The sequence below is a fragment of the Somniosus microcephalus genome, chromosome 8 (assembly GCF_052327205.1).
Source record: "Somniosus microcephalus isolate GS21.2 chromosome 8, FLI_Smic_1.0, whole genome shotgun sequence".
NCBI classification, from domain to species: Eukaryota; Metazoa; Chordata; class Chondrichthyes; order Squaliformes; family Somniosidae; genus Somniosus; species Somniosus microcephalus.
This window is the reverse complement of record NC_140994.1, coordinates 8,690,834-8,714,338: the sequence shown is the minus strand read 5'-3', so window position 1 is coordinate 8,714,338 and position 23,505 is coordinate 8,690,834. Positions and strand designations below refer to the sequence as shown.

Here is a 23,505-nt window from a genome sequence, read left to right as displayed (position 1 = left end):
AGAGGGTGGTGAACCTGTGGAATTCTCTACCACAGAAGGTTGTGGAGGCCAAGTCACTGAATATATTTAAGAAGGAGATAGATAGATTTCTAGACACAAAAGGCATCAAGAGGTATGGGGAGAGAGCAGGAATATGGTATTGAGATAGAGGATCAGCCATGATCATATTGAATGGCGGAGCAGGCTCGAAGGGCCGAATGGCCTACTCCTACTCCTATTTTTCTATGTTTGTATGTTTAACCCTGGCACCGGGAAGGCAACACAGCCTTCGGAACTCTCGGTCGCGGCTGCAGAGAACAGTATCTATCCCCCTGACTATACTGTCCCCTACCACAACTACATTCCCTTTCACTCCCCCCCTCCTGCACCATGGTGACATGGTCAGCTTGCTCATCCATCCTGCAGGCTTCTCCCTGATCCACACAGGCAGCAAGAACCTCATACCTGTTGGAGAAGGGCAAAGGCTGAGGCTCCTTCAACACTGCACCTGGGGTCCCCTTACCTGCCTGAGTTGCAGTCACACCCTCCTGTCTCTGACCACTAACCAGACCTGTACCACTACCTAACCTAAGGGGTGTGACTGCTTCCTGCATCGAAGTGTCCAGGTAACTCTCCCCATTCCTGATGCCCCGCAATGTCTGCACCTCAGACTCCAGCTCAAAAACTCAGAGCTGAAGTTCCTCAAGATGCAGGCACTTACTGCAAACAATGCTCTCCACAAACTCTCTCATGCTGCAGTTGTGGCATACCATCTGCACTGCCATCCCTGTATGACCATGTTTAATTTAATTTAATTTGTAATTAGGTAACTTAGTTTACAGTGTCATTTCTTGACTACTTACTTGATCTAGATTAAGTTAAGGGTACTGAAATTAAATATCTACCTAGTGCACAAAGCACTACAAGTAGTGCAGGCAAAAAGCAGCAACTCCTTTCCCCTCTTCTCCGAATTCCCACTCTTTCCAAATTCCCAAATAAAACACTCTGTTCAAGTCCACTCGGTTTAATCCCGCTCTGTGCAGAACACTCATCGTCAGGACTGGTATGTTAAAAATGACCAGCTGGTTGATGTTCAAGAGGGCAGGTGTAGCCGGTGGGAATGTATCCCAGGAAGAATCAGTGCCATCAGAAAAGCAGGGGGACAGAACTTTCGGGAAAGACACTTCTGCGTTAAAAATGATCGAGGAAGGGATATGAGAGTTAAAACTCAGAATATCTGACAAAAACCCACAAGGAGTTTTAAACACTACAGAGTGGGCAAGAGATGTGGTGAAGTGCGACGTCCCACAAATTTCTACATGAACCCAGTGTATTTGCTGCCTGACATCAAACGTCCCAGAGACAATCAGCATTGCCAATCGGAGCGAGAGCAAATCAGCTGCCCTGGTTGAACCTTCCCATGGCCAGTGACTGAATCAAGATAAAAATAGAAACAGTTTCTTTGTTCTCCCGGAGCAGGCCAGAGGTGAACTGCTTCCAATAAAACTCCAACTGTGACTTCTAAAGGATACCCTTTTCAAACCCACCGTTCAAAACACTGAATGGCCGTTTACACAGAGATGAAACTCTGGCAGCTTTTCAGGAAGGACAGCTCCCTCTCTCCCAGTCACCTGAACACACAGTAACATCTACAAGAGGTAGGTGCGTCAAGCATTTCAGTCCGTGCTGTTCCCTTTCAACTCCATATAGGGAAAACATTGATCAAATATAGAAATGGATAGAAAATAGTACTTTCGTGCAATACCAATACAATCACACAGCACGGATGGAGGCCATTCGGCCCATCGTGCCTGCTCTTTGGTCGAGCTCTCCAATTAGTCCCACTCCCCCCTGCTCTTTCCCCACAGCTCTGAAAATTTTTCCTTTTCAAGTATTTATCCAATTTCCTTTTTGAAAGTTACTATTGAATCTGCTTCCACCGCCCTTTCAGGCAGCGCATTCCAGATCATCATAACTCTGTAAAAAAAAAAAAAAAATGTCTCATCGCCGCTCTGTTTTTTAACCACTTATCTTAAATCTGGTTAACGACCCTCCTGCCAGTGGAAGCAGTTTCTTCCTATCTACTCTATCAAATCCCTTCCTGATTTTTGAACACCTCTATTAAATCTCCCGTTAACCTTCTCTGCTCTAAGGAGAACAATCGCAGCTTCTCCAGTCTCTCCACGGATGTGCCGCATCCCTGGTACCATTCTGGTAAATGCTCTCTGCACCCTTCCAAGGCCTTGACATTTTTCCTAAAGTGCGGTGCCCAGAATTGGTCACAATACTCCAGCTGGGCCTAACCAGTGATTAAACGCACCGTCCAGTAAGGTGCAGAGTCGCACAGACAAAGAAGGTGCCAGCTTCTGTCTCTGATCTGCGCTGAACTACCTAATCTCAGTTTAGGCAGTAGTGAAGGTGCTCCTGGGCTTTGTTGGGGGGGGGGGGGGGGGGGAAAGAGAAGGAGGGAGGGAGGGGAGGGAGGGGAGGAAGGAGGGAGGGAGGGGAGGAAGGAGGGGAGGGAGTCGTCGGCCAGGATTGCTACCTCTGATCGCTATTCTCTCAGCCGTGCTGCAAGGTGTGCGCCTGTGGAGTCGGGGTGGCCACCAAGTTGGGCTCGGCAGTGATGCCCTCTCTGGACGAATAGTTGCCTGGGCTCACAAATGGGCCAATTGAGGACTGATAGAACCAAACTGCAGCAAGTGTCAGAATCTTCAAGGGATGAAAGAAAACTGCACCAAAAACACATTAAAAAGTGTCAGCAGCACATACCTGATCTTCAGAGAGCTGCGAGATGTGATTGACTGCCGCATACGACTCTATCTTAGGGTTAAAATGGTTGATGATGGCCCTGAAACAAAGAGCGGCCTGTTGTTATCAATCTAAATTCTCAATTGTCAAGCCTGCAATTAATATTCAGTTTCTGAAATTTGATTTAATTAGTTCAGATCTGTGGTGCTTTTTAAAAAAATTAATTCTCAAACGGGAATTTTTCTTTGCCTTCAGAAGGCTGCATGGTGTATTTAAACAATGAAACCGCACGCTCCGAGACTACCATATACACGGGCACACGATTCCTGTATGACTCCCTACATTTCAGTCAAAATAAACCCCGGAAAATAACACTGATCACTCGCATGCAAGATTCCTTCATCAGTCCTCACTACATAATTCCTACATTACAACAGCGACTACATTCCAAAGAAGTTCTTCATTGGCTATGAAGAGCTTTGGGCCGCCCGGAGCTCTCGAAAGCCGCTGTATAAATCACAGAAACCAGAAACCCCACAGTGCAGATAGAGGCCATTTCGGCCCATTGAGCCTGCACCGACACATATCCCACCCGATCCCCGTAACCCCTACACCAACACATATCCCACCCGATCCCCGTAACCCCTACACCAACACATATCCCACCCTATCCCCGTAACCCCATGTATTTAATCCCCCTAACACTAAGGGTCAATTTATCATAGCCAATCAACCTAACCCGCACATCTTTGGACTGTGGGAGGAAACCGGAGCACCCGGAGGAAACCCACGCAAACACGGGGAGAATGTGCAAACTCCACACAGACAGTCATCCGAGGCCGGATTCGAACCCGGGTCCCTGGCGCTGTGAGGCAACAGTGCGAACCACTATGCCACCGTGCTGCCTTGTAAGTCTTTCTTTCTTTTTCTTTATCACAACTCCCCAGAGAGCATGGTTTTTGTGCTTGGTGACTGTTCTGTGTAGTACCGATGCACACAGACAGTGAACAGGAGCGAGAGAGAGAGAGAGAGAGGAGCACAACGCTGGGTTGGTGAGAGGTAATCAAAGCTGGGAGTTCAGAATAAAAAAAAGAAAAAAGACTTGCATTTCTACAGCGGCTTTCACCACCTCAGGACGTCTCAAAACAAATTACAGCCAATGAAGTACTTTTCAAGTGTAGTCACTGTTGTAATGTCGGAAACGCGGCAGCCAATTTGCGCACAGCAAGCTCCCACAAACAGCAATGTGATAATGACCAGATCATCTGTTTTAGTGATGTTGGTTGAGGGATAAATATTGGCCCAGGACACCGGGGAGAACTCCCCTGCTCTTCTTCAAAATAGTGGCCGTGGGTTCTTTTATGTCCATCTGAGAGGGCAGACGGGGCCACGGTTTAACGTCTCATCCGAAAGATGGCACCTCCGACAGTGCAGCACTCCCTCAGTACTGTACTAGGAGCATCGGCCCGGATTATCTGCTCATGTCTCTGAAGTGGGACTTGAACCCACGACCTTCTGACTCGGAAGTGAGAGTGCTGCCCACTGAGCCACAGCTGACAAGGCGGCGAGATCAGGCCAGAAACAGGGGAGTGGGAGTGTGCTCCTCAGAGTATCTGTATAAAGGTGCCGCCGTCCCCGCAGACACTACTTTCAAAGCCCCAGACTGACCTAAATCTCTAGACTTATACATAAGTATATAGAGTAAGCCTTCTTTTTGCATATTTTTAAATATATTTTGCACATCGCTTTCAGGATTCTCTCACCATTGGTCTCCAACCTGATCAACTAACTCTATCTACTCTTTGCTGATGATTCCACTCTACGTTCAATGTCCTGCACACCCTCAGTGCTCGACCCCCAGTTCTCTCTTGGCTCAATGGTTGAATCACTAGGGCCTGGAATTAACCTCGGAGGTGCTCCCGTTCTGCCGGCGTAACGCCGCCGCCGTCTAATAGCCGGAAGAATCAAGCGTGCCGCAAAAACTGCCACGCCAATCTCCATGCCAACGAGCCTGCCCGCCGCACAGAGCACCTCGACGGGAACACTGACTCGAAAAAACTAGCCCACAATATGCACTCACGCTTGAGCTGTACTGCAGCACTGTCTGCCTGCTGTGCATGCTTTCTCAGTTGAAAGGCTGAGCGCCAGATGGGTACATTAAAACTAAATTTATTTATGAAGGAGAGATGAATTTGTCGCAGTAGACAGCGGGACACGAGGCTCGGAAGTCGCCGAGCAGATAAAACAGCAGGATTCAACAAAGACATGGATTCAAAGACAAAAAACAAATGTGGCCCAGATAATTACAGGACGTTTCTCGAGATGGTTTACATGATGTAGCCAGCTGTTTACAAAGGACTGTCTTGTCGGGTAAACTCTCACTGTGGAGCAGCTGGACACGAGACCTGACCTTATCATTAGAGCTTTTCTGGCCTTACGTTAAAGAAAGAAATAGTATTTAGATTTCACCTTATCAGGATGTCACACAGCAACCTTCTGATGTGTTGTCACTGTTTTAATGTAAGGAAATGTGGCAGCCAATTCTACGCACAGCAAGGGCCCACAAACAGCGAACAAATGGCCAGGTGATATATTTTTGATGGTGTTGGTTCGGAGAGAAGTGTTGGCCAGGGCACCGTGGAGAACTCTCCTCCTCTTCCAGTAGTGCCATGGGATCCACCTGATCAGCCAGACAGGACCTGGATTTGAAGTTGCATCTGAAGAATGTCACCCCTGACAGTGCAGCTCTCCCTTCAGTGTCATCCTAGATTGTGTCTGGAGCGGAGCTCGAATCCACAACCTTCTGGCTCATAGGGGAGAGAACTTTCAACAGAGCTTTGGGCCCACTTTTACTGCCTGCTTCAGTGCGTTTGCTGCAAATGTAGTCTACCACCCTTTAGCAAAAGCTTCTGCTCAATTTCCCTTCTTACTCTTAACTTCCTATTTTTTTTTTTTTTTTAAACTGGCACCCTGCGGTCTTTAAAGCTTTTACATATGAACAGGAGGAGGCCATTCAACCCCTCGAGGAACATAGGGACAGGAGGAGGCCATTCAGCCCATCGAGGAACCTAGGGGCAGGAGGAGGCCATTCAACCCCTCGAGGAACATAGGGACAGGAGGAGGCCATTCAGCCCATCAAGGAACAGGAGGAGGCCATTCCGCCCCCCGAGGAACATAGGAACAGGAGGAGGCCATTCAGCCCATCGAGGAACCTAGGGGCAGGAGGAGGCCATTCAGCCCCTTGAAGAACATAGGGGCAGGAGAGAAGTGTATCCAGCATTTATTGCCCAGTCCTAGATGCCTTTGAGAAGGTGGTGGTGAGCCGCCATCTTGAACCGCTGCAGTCCGTGTGGTGAAGGTGATCCCACAGTGCTGTTAGGGAGGGAGTTCCAGGATTTTGACCCAGCGATGAAGGAGGAACGGCTGATATATTTCCAAGTCAGGATGGTGTGTGACTTGGGTGGGGAACTTGGAGGTGGTGGTGTTCCCATGTGCCTGCTACCCTTGTCCTTCTAGGTGGAAGAGGTTGTGGGTTTGGGAGGTGCTGTTGAAGAAGCTTTGGCGAGTTGCTGCAGTGCATCTTGTAGATGGTACACACCCAGCTTCTGCCCTGCACCTGTAGCCTAAGTATTTATGTTTCTGGTCAATGGTGACGCCCAGGATGTTGATGGTGGGGGATTTGGCGATGGTAATGACGTTAAATGTCAAAGGGAGGTGGTTAGACGCTCGCTTGTTGGAGATGGTCATTGCCTGGCACTTGTGTGACGCGAATGTTACCTGCCACTTATCAGCCCAAGCCTGAATGTCGTCCAGGTCTTACTGCATGCGGGCATGGACTGCTTCATTATCTGAGGAGTTGCAAAAGAAACTGAACACTGCAATCATCGTAGAATCATAGAAAGTTACAACACGGAAGGAGGCCATTCGGCCCATCGTGTCCGCGCCAGTCGACAAAGAGCTCTCCAGCCTAATCCCACTTCCCAGCTCTTGGTCCGTAGCCCTGTGGGTTACGGCACTTCAAATGCATATCCAAGTACTGTTTAAATGTGATGAGGGTTTCTGCCTCTCCCACCCTTTCAGGCAGTGAGTTCCAGACCCCCACCACCCTCTGGGTGAAGAAATTTCCCCTCAACTCCCCTCTAAACCTCCTACCAATTACTTTAAATCTCTGCCCCCTGGTTACTGACCTCTCTGCTGAGGGAAATAGGTCCTTCCTATCCACTCTATCTAGGCCCCTCATAATTTTATACACCTCAATAAGGTCTCCCTTCAGCCTCCTCTGTTCCAAATAAAACAACCCCAGCCGATCCAATCTTTCCTCATAGTTAAAATTCTCCAGTCCTGGCAACATCCTCGTAAATCTCCTCTGTACCCTCTCCAGTGCAATCACACCTTTCTGTAATGTGGTGACCAGAACTGCACGCAGTACTCTAGCTGTGGCCTAATTAGTGTTTTATACAGTTCAAGCATAACCTCCCTGCTCTTGTATTCTACGCCTCGGCTAATAACAGAAAGTATCCCGTATGCCTTCTTAACCACCTTATCTACCTGTCCTGCTACCTTCAGGGATCTGTGGACATGCACTCCAAGGTCCCTTTGTTCCTCTGCAGTACTCAGTGTCCTACCATTTAATGTGTATTCCCTTGCCTTGTTAGCCCTCCCCAAATGCATTACCTCACACTTCTCCAAACTGAATTCCATTTGCCACTGTTCTGCCCACCTGACCAGTTCACTGATATCTTCCTGCAGTCTACAGCTTCTTTCTTCATCATCAACCACACAGCCGATTTTTGTATCATCTGCAAACTTCTTAATCATACCCCCTACATTCAAGTCTAAATCATTGATATATACCACAAAAAGCAAGGGACCCAGGACTGAGCCCTGCGGAACCCCACTGGAAACAGCCTTCCAGTCACAAAAACACCCATCAACCATTACCCTTTGCTTCCTACCTCTGAGCCAATTTTGGATCCAACTTGCCACTTTGCCCTGGATCCCAAGGGCTTTTACTTTCATGACCAGTCTGCCATATGGGACCTTATCAAAACCTTGCTAAAATCCATATAGACTACATCAAACGCACTACCCTCATCGACCCTCCTTGTTACCTCCTCAAAAAATTAAATCAAGTTAGTCAGACACGAAATCCCCTTAACAAATCCATGCTGCCTGTCCTTGATTAATCCGTGTCTTTCTAAATGAAGATTTATCCCATCCCTCAGAACTTTTTCCAATAATTTTCCAACCACCAAGGTTAGGCTGACTGGCCTGTAATTACTCGGTCTATTCCTTTCTCCCTTTTTAAACAAAGGTACAACGTTAGCTGTCCTCCGGCACCACACCTGTAGCCTGAGAGGATTGGAAAATGATGGTCAGAGCATCTACTATTTCCTCTTTTGCTTGGGATACATTTCATCTGGGCCTGGCGATTTATCTACTTTCAAAGATGCTAAGCCCCTTAATACTTCCTCTCTCACTATGGTTATTTCAGCGAGCATCCCACTTCTGACCTTATGATGGAGCTTATGTCTGCACTGGGGCCGTGACAGTGTCCGTCTGCACTGGGGCCGTGACAGTGTCCGTCTGCACTGGGGCCGTGACAGTGTCCGTCTGCACTGGGGCCGTGACAGTGTCCGTCTGCACTGGGGCCGTGACAGTGTCCGTCTGCACTGGGGCCGTGACAGTGTCCGTCTGCACTGGGGCCGTGACAGTGTCCGTCTGCACTGGGGCCGTGACAGTGTCCGTCTGCACTGGGGCCGTGACAGTGTCCGTCTGCACTGGGGCCGTGACAGTGTCCGTCTGATCTGCTATGCCTTCCCACTACATCAGGATTTTTGTTGCAGCACAACTCTCCTCACTGAACAACCTGGTGTGGTTAAGGAAGTTGAGGAGATTAATCACGGACTTGGCAGTATAACCAATCATTTTCAGTTACTGACCTACTGCTGAGGCCCTTGAGTGAAATGGATGCCTGTTCTTTCCCGAAAAGATTTACTGAAATTTCCAGAACATTTTTTGTATATTTTGTGCTAATCAAGGTGAAATCATTTTTCATTGAGGACACCCAACCTCAGCATCAAACACTCCCAGCGCAGGTACAGCACGGGTTAGATACAGAGTAAAACTCCCTCTACACTGTCCCATCATACACTCCCAGGGCAGGTACAGCACGGGTTAGATACAGAGTAAAGCTCCCTCTACACTGTCCCATCAAACACTCCCAGCGCAGGTACAGCACGGGTTAGATACAGAGTAAAGCTTCCTCTACACTGTCCCATCAAACACTCCCAGGGCAGGTACAGCATGGGTTAGATACAGAGTAAAGCTCCCTCTACACTGTCCCATCAAACACTCCCAGGGCAGGTACAGCACGGGTTAGATACAGAGTAAAGCTCCCTCTACACTGTCCCCATCAAACACACCCAGGGCAGGTACAGCACGGGTTAGATACAGAGTAAAGCTCCCTCTACACTGTCCCATCAAACAATCCTGGGGCAGGTACATCTGGACATGTGCGCAGCATGTTGTGGAGCTCAGAGAGGTCACTGACTGAGTGCCAAGTGGACAGTGTGGAGATGATAGCAGGCAATGGCGCAGATACGAGATGAAATGGTGCTGCAGGAATGTGAAACAATCTATTTACTGTGGACAGTAACAGCGTGGAGGCTTTCAGCGGAGAGGCATCCGTACCAGACGTCTTGGTGAATTATTCCAATTACATTACTGCAGTCGATGGCACTACAGTGTCTCATTTATTTCCTCAAGGTAGAAGTAATGAGGGTGACAGGCTAGCTATAAATAGTATCCTCAAGTGAGAGAGTCACATCTTTATTCAGTCATAATTGGTTGCTCTGTTTTACGTGAATAAAATCTGTAATAAAGTTTTACTAAAAGAAAAACACATAAATCATGTCAATGGAATGAAGTGCCAGAGGGCACAGATTAAAATGAATCAAATGGGGGCATTAGTAAAAAAACAAATGTAGATATTAAGGTGGATGAAAACACGGGCAGCAGGAGCTTGAGGGTGTGGGTCTTTGGTGCATCAGGATGTGAACAATGAGGGCTGATTTGTAGATATTAAGAGCTTGGATTATAAAACACTCAAAGTATATTCAATACATGTACAATTCCAAAGGAATTTCATAACTAAGTTAATTTAATATTCAAATTAGTTCCAACTGAATATAGTTATGAAGTTACTGACTGCATTCAATAATTAAGAGCGTTACTGTCTGAATTTAATTATGTTATTGGCTCAATCTAATCATTAAGTCACTGGTTGAATTCCAAGACTCCATATATTGAATTATTTTTTGCCAATCAATGAGCTGTTGCCGGAAATTAATGCCTCAATCTATCCATTTGTAACGTCAGCTGCTGTGAACCGCACTCTTTTTGTTCACAGCTGCAGAACATCTTGTAATGTTGACAGAACGGCTCATTCCAGGAGCCCGGGGGAAGCTGGCACAAACAAAGGAACACCATTCCCGGGAACCCTTGCACTGGATTCATGCTCTGGCTGAATGGCGGTCCACAAGCCTCCAGGCGAATCATAGAAGATAGGAACAGGAGTAGGCCATTCGGCCCCTCGAGCCCGCTCCGCCATTCAATGAGATCATGGCTGATCATCCAAACTCAGTACCCTGTCCCTGCCTTCTCCCCATATCCCTTGATCCCTTTAGCCTTAAGAAATATATCCAACTCTTTTTTGAATATATTTAATGAATTGGCCTCAACTGCCTTCTGTGGTAGAGAATTCCACAGGTTCACCACTCTCTGGGTAAAGAAATTCCTTCTCATCTCTGTCCTAAATGGCTTACCCCTTATCCTCAGACTGTGACCCCAGGTTCTGGACTCCCCCGCCATCAGGAACATCCTTCCTGCATCTAGTCTGTCCAGTCCTGTTAGAATTTTATAAGTTTCAATGAGATCCCCTCTCGTTCTTCTAAACTCTAGCGAATATAAGCACAATCGACCCAATCTCTCCTCATACGTCATTCCCGCCATCCCAGGTATCAATCCACGACCAGTGCGACCAAGACTCCCATTCGCCAGCCCAGAGATAACCTGGCCTGTCGCCACAATGCAAGGTCAGCTCAAAAATATTTTAAACTTTGCTCCGAAGGGGCGGGGTTCTAATTCATTCTCGGGCTGAGGCAGGACCGACATTTATGGCCCTTCCCTCGTTGCCCTGAGAAGCTGGTGGTGGTCAGCTGCCTTCTTGAACCGCTGCATAGCGGTTTTGCTACGACTGAGTGGCTCGCTCGGCCACTTCAGAGGGCAGTTCAGGGTCAACACCATCGCTCAGGACCCGTTGGGAGAGAGCGCGCGCGACGGGATTTCTATCGGCAGCAGCACTTAAACAGCTGCTGCCACCTCAAGAATAAAGGGCCTTCTGGGGCGGAAGGGGGCGGGGAAGAGAAAACACAGCAGCAAAGGGGACTTCAGAGATCCAAAGATTGAGAGGGCGATAAGCTGGGCGGCCCTAGGCGAAGGTTGATACACGGGAAAAAAATACTAAAATATTTTCAATGAAACTCCCTGGCAGTGTCTAATTTTAACAGACAATGAGAAACTGGAGCCCTGCTCAGGCAGTTTGCTTTAGTAGGTCTAATTAACTTAAAACATGGGACACAAAGAAGCCTGCACAAACTTTGAACGCAGGTGCCTAGCCTAATACACACTGGCCGGTTTTACTGGATTGCGCTCAGCGTACTTGGGAGTCAGCACCTGATGCACGCCAGCGTAATGGACACTTCCCATCACGTCATCAGCCCCACTGCGTGTTACTGAGTATGTGTCAGCCGTGGCTCAGTGGGCAGCACTCTCGCCTCTGAGCCAGAAGGTGGTGGGTTCAAGTCCCACTCCAGAGACTTGAGCCCAAAAATCCAGGCTGACATTCCCAGTGCAGTGCTGAGGGAGTGCTGCACTGTCAGAGGTGCCGTCTTTCCGATCAGACATTAAACCGAGGCCCCGTCTGCCCTCTCAGACGGACATAAAAGATCTCATGCCACTATTTCGAAGAGGAGCAGGGGAGTTCTCCCCGGTGTCCTGGCGAATATTTATCCCTCAATCAACATCACTAAAACAGATTATCTGGTCATTATCACATTGCTGTTTGTGGGAGCTTGCTGTGCGCAAATTGGCTGCCGCGTTTGCAACATTACAACAGTGACAACACTTCAAAAAGTACTTCACTCACTGTAAAATACTTCGGGACGTCCCGAGGTCGTGAAAGGCGCTATAGAAATGCAACTTCTTTTTTAACACTCCCCTATATTTTATACAATATACTGCTTTACTGCGATACATATTTATGTCATATTGGACTTAATAACTGTACAGGTGATTAACAGTTGTATCACAACTTTCCCAAACTGAAGTGGATCAACTGAAGGAAGGCCAGTGAATGTGGTCCCCGCTTACATCAAGTCTACAGTAGAGAAAGAGGCCATTTGGCCCAACTGGTCTAAGCGGGGTTTTATGCTCCCCACTTGTCGCTCGCATGCGTTCCTTACCTGACATTGATCAGTGCGTGCGTCACTTTACTCGCTGGCTCCTTCCACTGACCGCTGTTCGTCGAAAGCCTTAAAACTGCAACAGAGCAAAAACAAAGGTTACTAGCGCTCATTTCAAACTCATCCGTGAACGTGTTTATATCGATCTGTGTGAGCAAAACTCCCAGTGGAAGTACGGAGAGCGCTGCACTGTCGGAGGGGCAGTACTGAGGGAGTGCCGCACTGTCGGAGGGGCAGTACTGAGGGAGTGCCGCACTGTCGGAGGGGCAGTACTGAGGGAGCACTGCACTGTCGGAGGGGCAGTACTGAGAGAGCGCCGCACTGTCGGAGGGGCAGTACTGAGGGAGCGCCGCACTGTCGGAGGGGCAGTACTGAGAGAGCGCCGCACTGTCGGAGGGGCAGTACTGAGAGAGCGCCGCACTGTCGGAGGGGCAGTACTGAGGGCGCGCTGCACTGTCGGAGGGGCAGTACTGAGGGAGCGCTGCACTGTCGGAGAGTCAGTATTGAGGGAGCGCTGCACTGTCAGAGGGGCAATACTGAGGGAGCGCTGCACTGTCGGAGAGTCAGTATTGAGGGAGCGCCGCACTGTCGGAGGGGCAGTACTGAGGGAGCGCCGCACTGTCGGAGGGGCAGTACTGAGGGAGCGCCGCACTGTCGGAGGGGCAGTACTGAGCGAGCGCCGCACTGTCGGAGGGGCAGTACTGAGCGAGCGCCGCACTGTCGGAGGGGCAGTACTGAGGGAGCGCCGCACTATCGGAGGGGCAGTACTGCGGGCGCGCCGCACTGTCGGAGGGGCAGTACTGCGGGCGCGCTGCACTGTCGAGGGGCAGTACTGAGGGAGCACTGCACTGTCGGAGAGTCAGTATTGAGGGAGCGCTGCACTGTCAGAGGGGCAATACTGAGGGAGCGCTGCATTGTCGGAGAGTCAGTATTGAGGGAGTGCTGCACTGTCGGAGGTGCCGTCTTTCAGATGAGACATTAAACTGTTGCCCCATCTGCCCTTCCCGGTGGACGTAAAGATCCCACGGCCACTGTTCAAAGAAGAGCAGGAGAGTTCTCCTCAGTGACCAGGCCAATCTTTAGCCTTCAACCATAATCACTAAAAACAGATGATCTGGTCATTATCACATTGCTGTTTGTGGGAGCTTGCTGTGCGCAAATTGGCTGCTGAGTTTCCTACATTACAACAGTGACTGCACTTCAAAAGTACTTCATTGGCTGTAAAGTGCTTTGGAACCTCCTGAGATTGTGAAAGGCGCTATAGAAATGCAAGTCTTTCTTTTTTTCCCCAACTGAGTTTCTCAGTAAAAAAAAATATTTAAACTCACCCATTGAATATAAGTTATCGAAGACCTGGTGCATTCGAATGATCTCGTAGTAAAGTTCATCGTAACTGCTGGGCGTGGGGAGGAAAGTGTCGCCGTACGTAATAAACACATTGAATAAATTCACGACCTGCAACCAAAGGGAGACACGTCCAATTATTCCCTCGCGGTTTTCGGGGGATGGTGGAAAAGGCAAACACTTCACAACAGGTGCAGCCCGGCCCTGCCCGGCGGCGCGGGTCAGTGACTGCTGCACTACCTCAATGGGTACGGTCTCCCTACATCACCTCAGTTACCATCGCCCTAGTCTGACTATCTCCAAAAGTTGAAGACATTCCGGCTGCCGTTATTAACAGATAAATGGGGAAAGCTGCTCACATGACATCCCTCTGGCTAAAAGGGTAAAATTTTGCGGACGGGTTGCACAGGCTTGGCTTGGCTTGCATTCCCTCGAATCCAGGAGATTAAGGGGCGATCTAATTGAGGTGTTCAAGATGATTAACGGATTCGATAGGGTAGAGGGAAACTATTTCCGCTGGTGGGGGGAGGGGGGGTAGTGTGGGAGGGTGGCGGGGGTATAGTCCAAAACATGGGGGCATAACCTTAAATTTAGAGCCAGGCTGTTCAGGGGTGATGTCAGGAAGCACTTCTTCACATAAAGGGTAGTGGAAATCTGGAACTCTCTCCCCCAAAAGGTTGTTGAGGTTGGGTGCCAATTGAAAATTTATAAACTCAGTTTGATAGGTTTGTGTTAGGCAAGGGTATTAAGGGTTAGGGGACCAAGGCGGGTAGATGGTGTTAAGATACACATCAGCCATGATCTAACTGGATGGCGGAACAGGTTGGAGGGGCTGAATGGCCTCCTCCTGTTCCTATGTTCTCTGCATGCTATACTAATGCAAACAATAACTCATTTATTCTGAATGGGTTAATGTCTCCACTGAAATAGCAGACAGAGGAACATCACAGGAGTGCGTTAAGCAATCGTTTTTTTTATTTGTTCCTGGGATATGGGCGTCGCTGGCGAGGTCAGCATTTATTGCCCATCCCGAGTTGCCCCTTGAGAAGGTGGTGGTGAGCCGCCTTCTTGAACCGCTGCAGTCCGTGTGGTGAAGGTGCTCCCACAGAGCTGTTCGGGAGGGAGTTCCAGGATTTTGACCCAGCGACGATAAAGGAACGGCCGATATATTTCCAAGTCAGGATGGCGTGTGACTTGGATGATATCCAGTAGTAATTTCTTGGCTCAGATCAAGAAAGCCTGCATGGATCAGGCTGCCAGGAAAGGACGTTGCAGCGTACGCGGTTAAAGTGGGCTCACGAGGCAAGTGGATCCATTCGTTGAGAGGGGTAGGGATTGAGGGCGATGGTGAGGGAGTGGGTCTGAGAGTTTGAGGTCAATGAAAAACTAACAAGCTTGTCAGGCCTGGCAGCCTTTTCTTGTTCCCAAAGATTCCATGTCAACTGTCATGTGACATTCATCTGCCCTGTTGCTAGGTTTTTGTTGCTAGGTAACTCTGAAGAGCAATCTATCACTTGTAAAATTCTCCTTTTTGCTGCAATCTGCAAACTTCAACATTCCATTTACAGTGTAGTATCTCTTGTCATTAATAAAGATTACCAGCTGCAGGATTTCTGTAGCCAAGTTCAGGGGGCTCGTCAGGTTGTCCAATTAGAAATAGCGACCCTGATAATATTACCCTCCGTTTCATATTTTCCAGCCAATTCAGTATCCATTTGTAACGTCTGCCTTGATCCCACAAGATTTCACTGTAGCCAAGAACTGAAGGAAGCATCTGTGCTCCCATGGAAGATTCCCAGTAATCAGTCACACAGTGACAGGGCCGCACTATCATGGGGTCAGTCACAGAGTGACAGGGCCGCACTATCGAGGGGTCAGTCACACAGTGACAGGGCCGCACTATCGCGGAGTCAGTCTCACACACACACAGCGACAGGGCCTCACCAACAAGGGGTCAGTCAGTCACACAGTGACAGGGCTGCACTATCGCAGAGTCAGTCACACACACACAGCGACAGGGCCTCACCAACAAGGGGTCAGTCAGTCACACAGTGACAGGGCCGCACTATCGCAGAGTCAGTCACACACACACACAGTGACAGGGCCTCACTGTCGCGGAGTCAGTCAGTCAGTGTGAGACAGGGCTGCCTCACTGTCCTGTCATCTAAGGCATGCTGCAAGACACTTGGGGGAACAGAGAACATCAATAAAATGTACAATTTAAAATAATGGCTCACCATTAAGGCCAGAGCAAAGATGTTGTATTTCCCCAGGAGCACGGTTTCATTCGACATCAGGAACTTCAACAGATTGATAAGCGCTGGAATTATATAAAGCAGATAATGAGAAAAGCAACAAAAGAAAAAGCCACACAATTGCGACTACACTCGGTCCTGAATTTCTCTCCTACTCCCGATAGGGGTGCTTAATGTTAGGACATGGTTCAATGGGCTCAGACACTCGCACTTTACAGCACAGGCTCAGGGGGTAACTCGGGCCGAACCTCGCCCCAGGCCAATAGGAAGCCGAGGCTCACCGGTTTCACTTCTGTTCCCTATCACGAGGTCAGCTACCTCGACACAGACTGGCCAATCAGAGCTGACACCTTCTAGCGCAGCACCTCCCAAACCCACGACCTCTACCACCTAGAAGGGCAAGGGTAGCAGGCGCATGGGAACACCACCACCTACAAGTTCCCCTCCAAGTCATATATATCGGCCGTTCCTTCATCGTCGCTGGGTCAAAATCCTGGAACTCCCTCCCTAACAGCACTGTGGGAGCACCTTCACCACACGGACTGCAGCAGTTCAAGAAGGCGGCTCGCCACCACCTTCTCGATTAGGGATGGGCAATAAATGCTGGGATGCCCACATCCTGCTAATGAGTAATAAAAAAGTTTACACCATTTTCCTCCAGAATCAGCAACAATCTACCCAATCAGGAATCTGCCCTGTTCCTTTTCAATGTGTGACGTTAATTCTATCCCAGTGGACATTCACTGTGACAAGCTAATCACTAAAAGTTCGTGCACAGGCACAAGAATTAATCAACAAAGGCTAATGGAATGTTGGCCTTTATATCTCAACGGAGTTGGAATACGAAAGTGAGGAATTGATGCTTCAGTTGTTCAGAGCCTTGGTCAGACCCCAACTGGAGTAACTGCCTTCAGTTTTGGGCACCACACCTCAGGACGGATATACGGACCTTGGAGGGGGGTGCAGCGCAGGTTCACCAGAATTGGACAGGGTTAAATTATGAGGACAGGTTGCATAAACTTGGCTTGTATTCCCTTGAGTTTAGAAGGTTGAGGGGCGATCTAATCGAGCTGTTTAAAATGATAAAGGGATTGGATAGGGTAGAGATAGAGAGAAACTATTTCCTCCTGTGGGGGAGTCCGGAACAAGGGGGCACAATCTTAGAACTAGAGCCAGGCCGTTCAGGGAAGAAATCAGGAAGCACTTTTTCCACACAAAGGGTAGTGGAAATCTGGAAAACGCTCCCACAAAAGGCTGTGGATGCTGGCATTCAACGGACATTTTCAAGACTGAGATCGGTAGATCTTTGTTGGGTAAGAGTATCAAGGAGGAAAGGCGGGTAACTGGAGTTGATGTACAGATCAGCAATGATCTAATAGATTGACGGAACAGGTTCGAGGGATTGAATGGCCTCCTCCTGTTCCCATGTCCTATTCATAGGTTCGATGCAACGTAGTTTAGATGCTGAGTAATGCTTCCTCTATACAGCTTCAACAATACACTTTACCCCAACTCCAGAATAGCGCCTCCGACTGAACCAGTGTGGCATTTCTATTTCCGCAAAAAAGCATCCTGGGGGCTTAGTGAGATTGTCAATTAAATGTAGTGATGAACTAAGAGCCGCCAAAGCTGGATTCAAACTACCTGAAATACAAGATAGTTACCAAGAAATTAAATAGGGAAATAAGGAAAAATGCCCTTAGTCAGCGAGTGGTTAGAATGTGGAACTCGCTACCACAGTGAGTGGTTGAGGCAAATAGCTTAGATGCTTTCAAAAGGAAACTAGACGAGTACATGAGAGAAAAGGGAATCGAAAGATATGCTGAAAAGGCTGAGGTGAGGTAGATGGAATGGGGCGAAGACTTGTGTGATGTATAAACACCAGCAGAGCCGAGCTGGGCCGAATGGCCTGGTTCTGTGCTGTATATTCGATGTAATTCTCTGTAAAACACACAGCCTCTGAAATGAAAGGACAGTGACTGGCGCACTACACTGCCCACTGCCTCCGACCCCTCAGTGCAGGCTTCCTGTACCAGCTTAGTTCAGTGGTAGCTCTCCAATCTGAGTGAGACGTTTGTGGGTTCAATTCCCACACACAAAACTGGGGGACTTCAATGTCCATCACCAAGAGTGGCTCGGTAGCACCACAACTGACCGAGCTGGCCGAGTCCTAAAGGACATAGCTGCCAGACTGGGTCTGCGACAGGTGGTGAGGGAACCAACAAGAGCGAAAAACCTACTTGATCTCGTCCTCACCAATCTACCTGTTGCAGATGCATCTGTCCATGACAGCATTGGTGGAAGCGACCACCGCACAGTCCTTGTGGAGACGAAGTCCCGTCTTCATGTTGAGGATACCGTATCGTGTTGTGTGGCACTACCACCGTGCTAAATGGGACAGATTTCGAACAGATCTGGCAACTCAAAACTGGGCATCCATGAGACGCTGTGGGCCATCAGCAGCAGCAGAATTGAGCGGGAGAAGCAGGCCACCGCACGTGGAGCCGAGCCGGCAACAGTGAGGAGGAGGCCGCGGTGATGAGGAGGACGGAGCGGCTGAGGGACATCGTGCTCCCACTGCCACTGGATGCCAAAGAATTGACTTTCTGAATACGGCGCTGTAAAAATAGCTGACGTGTCCCTACTGGGAGTAAGCATTCCATTGTACTAGTACATATGGCAAATAAAATTGAATTGATTGATATTCAACCACAATCTGTAACCTCATGGCCCGGCATATCCCTCACTCTACCATTACCATCAAGCCGGGAGATCAACCCTGGTTTAACGAAGAGTGCAGGAGAGCATGCCGGGAACAGCACCAGGCATACCGAAAAATGAGGTGTCAACCCGGTGAGGCTACAACACAGGACTACTTGCATGCCAAACAATGGAAGCAACATGCGATAGACAGAGCTAAGCGATCTCACAACCATCGGATCAAATCAAAGCTCTGCAGTCCTGCCACATCCAGTCGGGAGTGGTGGTGGACAATTAAACAGTTAACAGGAGGAGGAGGCTCCAAAAATATCCCCATCCTCAATGATGGTGGAGCCCAGCACGTGAGTGCAAAAGACAAGGCTGAAGCATTTGCAACTATCTTCAGCCAGAAGTGCCGAGTGGATGATCCATCTCGGCCTCCTCCTGAGGTCCCCAGCATCACAGATGCCAGTCTTCAGCCCATTCAATTCACTCCACGTGATGTCAAGAAACGGCTGAAGACACTGGATACTGCAAAGGCTATGGGCCTTGACAACATTCCGGCAATAGTACTGAAGACTTGTGCTCCAGAACTAGCTGCACCCCTAGCCAAGCTGTTCCAGTACAGCTACAACACTGGCATCTACCCGGCAATGTGGAAAATTGCCCAAGTATGTCCTGTCTACAAAAAGCAGGACAAATCCGACCCGGCCAATTACCGTCCCATCAGTCTACTCTCAATCATCAGCAAAGTGATGTAAGGTGTTGTCGACAGAGCTATCAAGCAGCACTTACTCAGCAATAACCTGCTAACTGACGCCCAGTTTGGGTTCCGCCAGGGCCACTCAGCTCCTGACCTCATTACAGCCTTGGTCCAAACATGGACAAAAGAGCTGAACTCAAGAGGTGAGGTGAGAGTGACTGCCCTTGACATCAAGGCAGCATTTGATCGAGTGTGGCATCAAGGAGCCCTAGCAAAACTGAAGTCAATGGGAATCAAGGGGGAAACTCTCCATTGGTTGGAATCATACCTAGCACAAAGGAAGTTGGCTGTGGTTGTTGGAGGTCATTCATCTCAATCACATGACATCACTGCAGGAGTTCCTCAGGGCAGTGTCCTAGGCCCAACCATCTTCAGCTGTTTCATCAATGACCTTCCCTCCATCATAAGGTCAGAAGTGGGGATGTTCGCTGATGATTGCACACTGTTCAGCACCATTCGAGACTCGTCAGATACTGACGCAGTCCATGTCCATATGCAGCAAGACCTGGACAACATTCAGACTTGGGCTGACAAGTGGCAAGTAACATTCGCACCACACAAGTGCCAGGCAATGACCATCTCCAACAAGCGAGACTCTAACCATCTCCCCATGACATTCAATGGCATTACCATCGCTGAATCCCCCACTATCAACATCCTGGGGGTTACCATTGATCAGAAACTGAACTGGACCAGCCATATAAAAACTGTGGCTACAAGAGCAGGCCAGAGGCTGGGAATTCTGCGGCGAGTGTCTCACCTCCTGACTCCCCAAAGCCTTTCTACCATCTACAAGGCACAAGTCAGGAGTGTGATGGAATACTCTCCACTTGCCTGGATGAGTGCAGCTCCAACAACACTCAAGAAGCTCGACACTATTCAGGATAAAGCAGCCCACTTGATTAGCACTCCATCCACCACCTTCAACATTCACTCCCTCCACCACCGGCGCACTGTGGCTGCAGTGTGTACCATCTACAAGATGCACTGCAGCAACTCGCCAAAGCTCCTTCAACAGCACCTTCCAAACCCGCGACCTCTACCACTTAGAAGGACAAGGGCAGCAGACGCATGGGAACATCACCACCTACAAGTTCCCCTCCAAGCCACACACCATCCTGACTTGGACCTGTATCGCCGTTCCTTCACTGTCGCTGGACCAAAATCCTGGAACTCCCTTCCTAACAGCATTGTGGGTGTACCTACACCATATGGACTGCAGCGGTTCAAGAAGGCGGCTCACCACCATCTTCTCAAGGGCAATTAGGGATGGGCACTAAATGCAGGCCTAGCCAGCGACGCCCACATCCCATCAATGAATTAAAAAAAAGGCTGACCTTCCAGGGAGGTACTGGGGGGGGGGGGGGGGGGGGGTGCTGCATTGCCAGGGGGAGCATCCTTCAGCAGAGACATTGAACTGCGATGTTAAGGTGCCCTCTTGGCTCAGGTGGATATTGAAGATCCCATGGCGCCGTCTAAAGAGGAGCAGAGGAGCTCAACGACTTTGTAATGGAAAATAACCACGCACGCGCGATAATGTGAATGGGCCGCGCAGCCCCTTAAAGGGGCATTGCACCTGGAAAAAAATGAACGGAAACATTGGCTCCGAGTGTCTGGACCAACATTGCTCCCTCAACCAACTCCACCAAAAGCAGATTACCGGGCCGTTAAGTCTCATCGCTGCTTGTGGGATCTTGCTGTACGTGCAAAAATGATCGCCAGATAGGAAAAGTCACTGCGCCTGAACGGGATTAATTGAGTAAAGAGCTCTGAGGCATTTCCGAGAGAATTTACAAAAAAACTTTATGTTCCTGACTGAAGAAATAATTTGAAAATTAATCTCAGATGGTGAGGTATTTTATTTTGCTGATTCTAGATAATTTCCAACAAGAGGGAGCAAAGAGACACAGCGGCAGATGGCAGCAACAGATGCCACGTAGTTGTAGCGACCGAGCTTCTCTGTGTGCGCCGAGCTGCTGATCGGATTTGGCCGCAAAGCAATCTGACGGGGAGCCAGGCGGCAGAAACTGCAGGATGGCAGTCATACTAGGCAAGGAGTTTAGGAGGACAGTTTAATCAAACTACAGGTGGAGGGAGAAAGAATGAGAAAGACCGAAAGAAAGAAAAAGTTTTTTAAAAAAGGGAGAGAAAGGAAAAAAAGAAACGAAAAAGTCAGGGTGATCAAAATAAAGCAGAAAATGGAGTGACAGTCGAAGTAGTCGATGAGAGGCTTTTGAAGGTTGAGAGGGATGTAGATTTGCGCACAGATGATCAGTCTTTTAAGTGTTGGTTGAGGGATAAATATCGGTCCAGGACACAAAGGAGAACGCCTCGGCTCTTCATCAAAATAGTGCAATGGGATCTTTTACGTCCATCTGAGGGGGCAGACAGGGCTTCGGATTAATGTCTTGTCTGCAAGACAGTATCTCTGACAGTGCAGTCCTCCCTCAGTACTGCCCCTCCGACAGTGCTGCACTTCCTCAGTACTAACCCTCCGACAGTGCAGCGTTCCCTCAGTGTTGCCCCTCCGACAGTGCAGCGTTTCCTTTAATACTGCCCCTCCGACAGTGCAGCGCTCCATCAGTACTGCCCCTCCGACAGTGCGGCACTCCCTCAGTACTGCCCCTCCGACAGTGCGGCGCTCCCTGAGTACTGTCCCTCCGACAGTGCGGGACTCCCTCAGTACTGTCCCTCCGACAGTGCGGCGCTCCCTCAGTACTGTCCCTCCGACAGTGCGGCGCTCCCTCAGTACCGTCCCTCCGACAGTGCGGCGCTCCCTCAGTACCGTCCCTCCGACAGTGCGGCGCTCCCTCAGTACTGCCCCTCCGACAGTGCGGCGCTCCTTCAGTACTGCCCCTCCGACAGTGCGGCGCTCCTTCAGTACTGTTCCGACGGTGCGGCGCTCCTACAGTACTGCCCCTCCGACGGTGCAGCGCTCCCTCAGTACTGCGCTCCCTCGGTACTGTCCCTCTGACAGTGCGGCGCGCCCTCAGTACTGTCCCTCCGACAGTGCAGCGCTCCCTCAGTACTGCCCCTCCGACAGTGCAGCATTTCCTTTAATACTGCCCCTCCGACAGTGCGGCGCGCCCTCAGTACTGTCCCTCCGACAGTGCAGCGCTCCCTCAGGACTGCCCCTCCGACAGTGCAGCGCTCCCTCAGTACTGCCCCTCCGACAGTGCGGCGCTCCCTCAGTACTGGCCCTCCGACAGTGCAGTGCTCCCTCAGTACTGCCCCTCTGACAGTGCGGCGCTCCCTCAGTACTGGCCCTCCGACAGTGCAGCGCTCCCTCAGTACTGGCCCTCCGACAGTGCGGCGCTTCCTCAGTACTGGCCCTCCGACAGTGCAGCCCTCCCTCAGTACTGCCCCTCCGACAGTGCAGCCCTCCCTCAGTACTGCCCCTCCGACAGTGCGGCGCTCCCTCAGTATTTGTCACCAATGGGGAGGTATGTGCTGCAGCCCCAGCCTCAAAAACAAATTGCCCCATTACATTTTAAAGTGCAACATTGTTCCATGTCCCGTGTCTGAAAAAGATGTTTATGATGAAAGGATTCGACAGGGTAGACAGAGAGAAACTATTTCCTCTGGTGGTGGAGTCCAGTACAAGGGGGCAGAATCTTCAAATTAGAGCCAGGCCGTTCAGGGGTGATGTCAGGAAAGGAAATCTGGAACACACTTCCCCCCAAAAAGCTGTTGAGGCTGTCGTGGGGTGGGGGGGGGGGGGGGGGGGGGGGGGGAGAGGGGTTGATTGAAAATGTCAAAACTGGGTTAGATCGTCTTTTGTTCAGCTAGGGTTTTTAGGGATAGGGAACCTCAGCGGGTGGATGAAGTTATACAGCTTAGCCATGATCAATGTTCCCTCTAAGCTGCGCGCACACAGTTGCACAGTAATCCGAACGTCCCGCGCAGGCCGCTCACCGGCTTTCCCAGTGTAAACACCGCGCATGCGCAGAAATTTAAAGGGACCACACGCTAAAAGAAACAGGCCGTGCACATCACAGCGCAGCTTACAGGGAACATTGGCCATGATCTCATTATGTTCTCAGGCTTTCGATAAAGTCCCGCATAAGAGATTAGCGTGTAAAGTTAAAGCACATGGGATTGGGGGCAAGGTACTAACTTGGATAGAGAACTGGTTGGCAGACAGGAAGCAAGAGTTGGAATAAATGGGTCTTTTTCAGAGTGGCAGGCA

General features: G+C 49.6%; 1 protein-coding gene across 5 annotated transcripts in view; it reads right to left on the bottom strand.

Moving 5' to 3' along the window:
• The window catches only part of armh3 (armadillo like helical domain containing 3), a 169,908-nt gene that overhangs the window by 37,416 nt on the left and 108,987 nt on the right, over positions 1-23,505 (bottom strand). For all 5 annotated transcript variants that reach the window (XM_085994197.1, XM_085994194.1, XM_085994198.1 and 2 more), the window contains 4 exons: positions 15,836-15,918; positions 13,583-13,709; positions 12,255-12,330; positions 2,752-2,830 (listed from right to left, as the gene is read on the bottom strand). In XM_085994197.1, the coding sequence (XP_085850323.1) occupies positions 2,752-2,830; positions 12,255-12,330; positions 13,583-13,709; positions 15,836-15,918 (365 nt within the window). The remainder of the gene's footprint in view (positions 1-2,751; positions 2,831-12,254; positions 12,331-13,582; positions 13,710-15,835; positions 15,919-23,505) is intronic.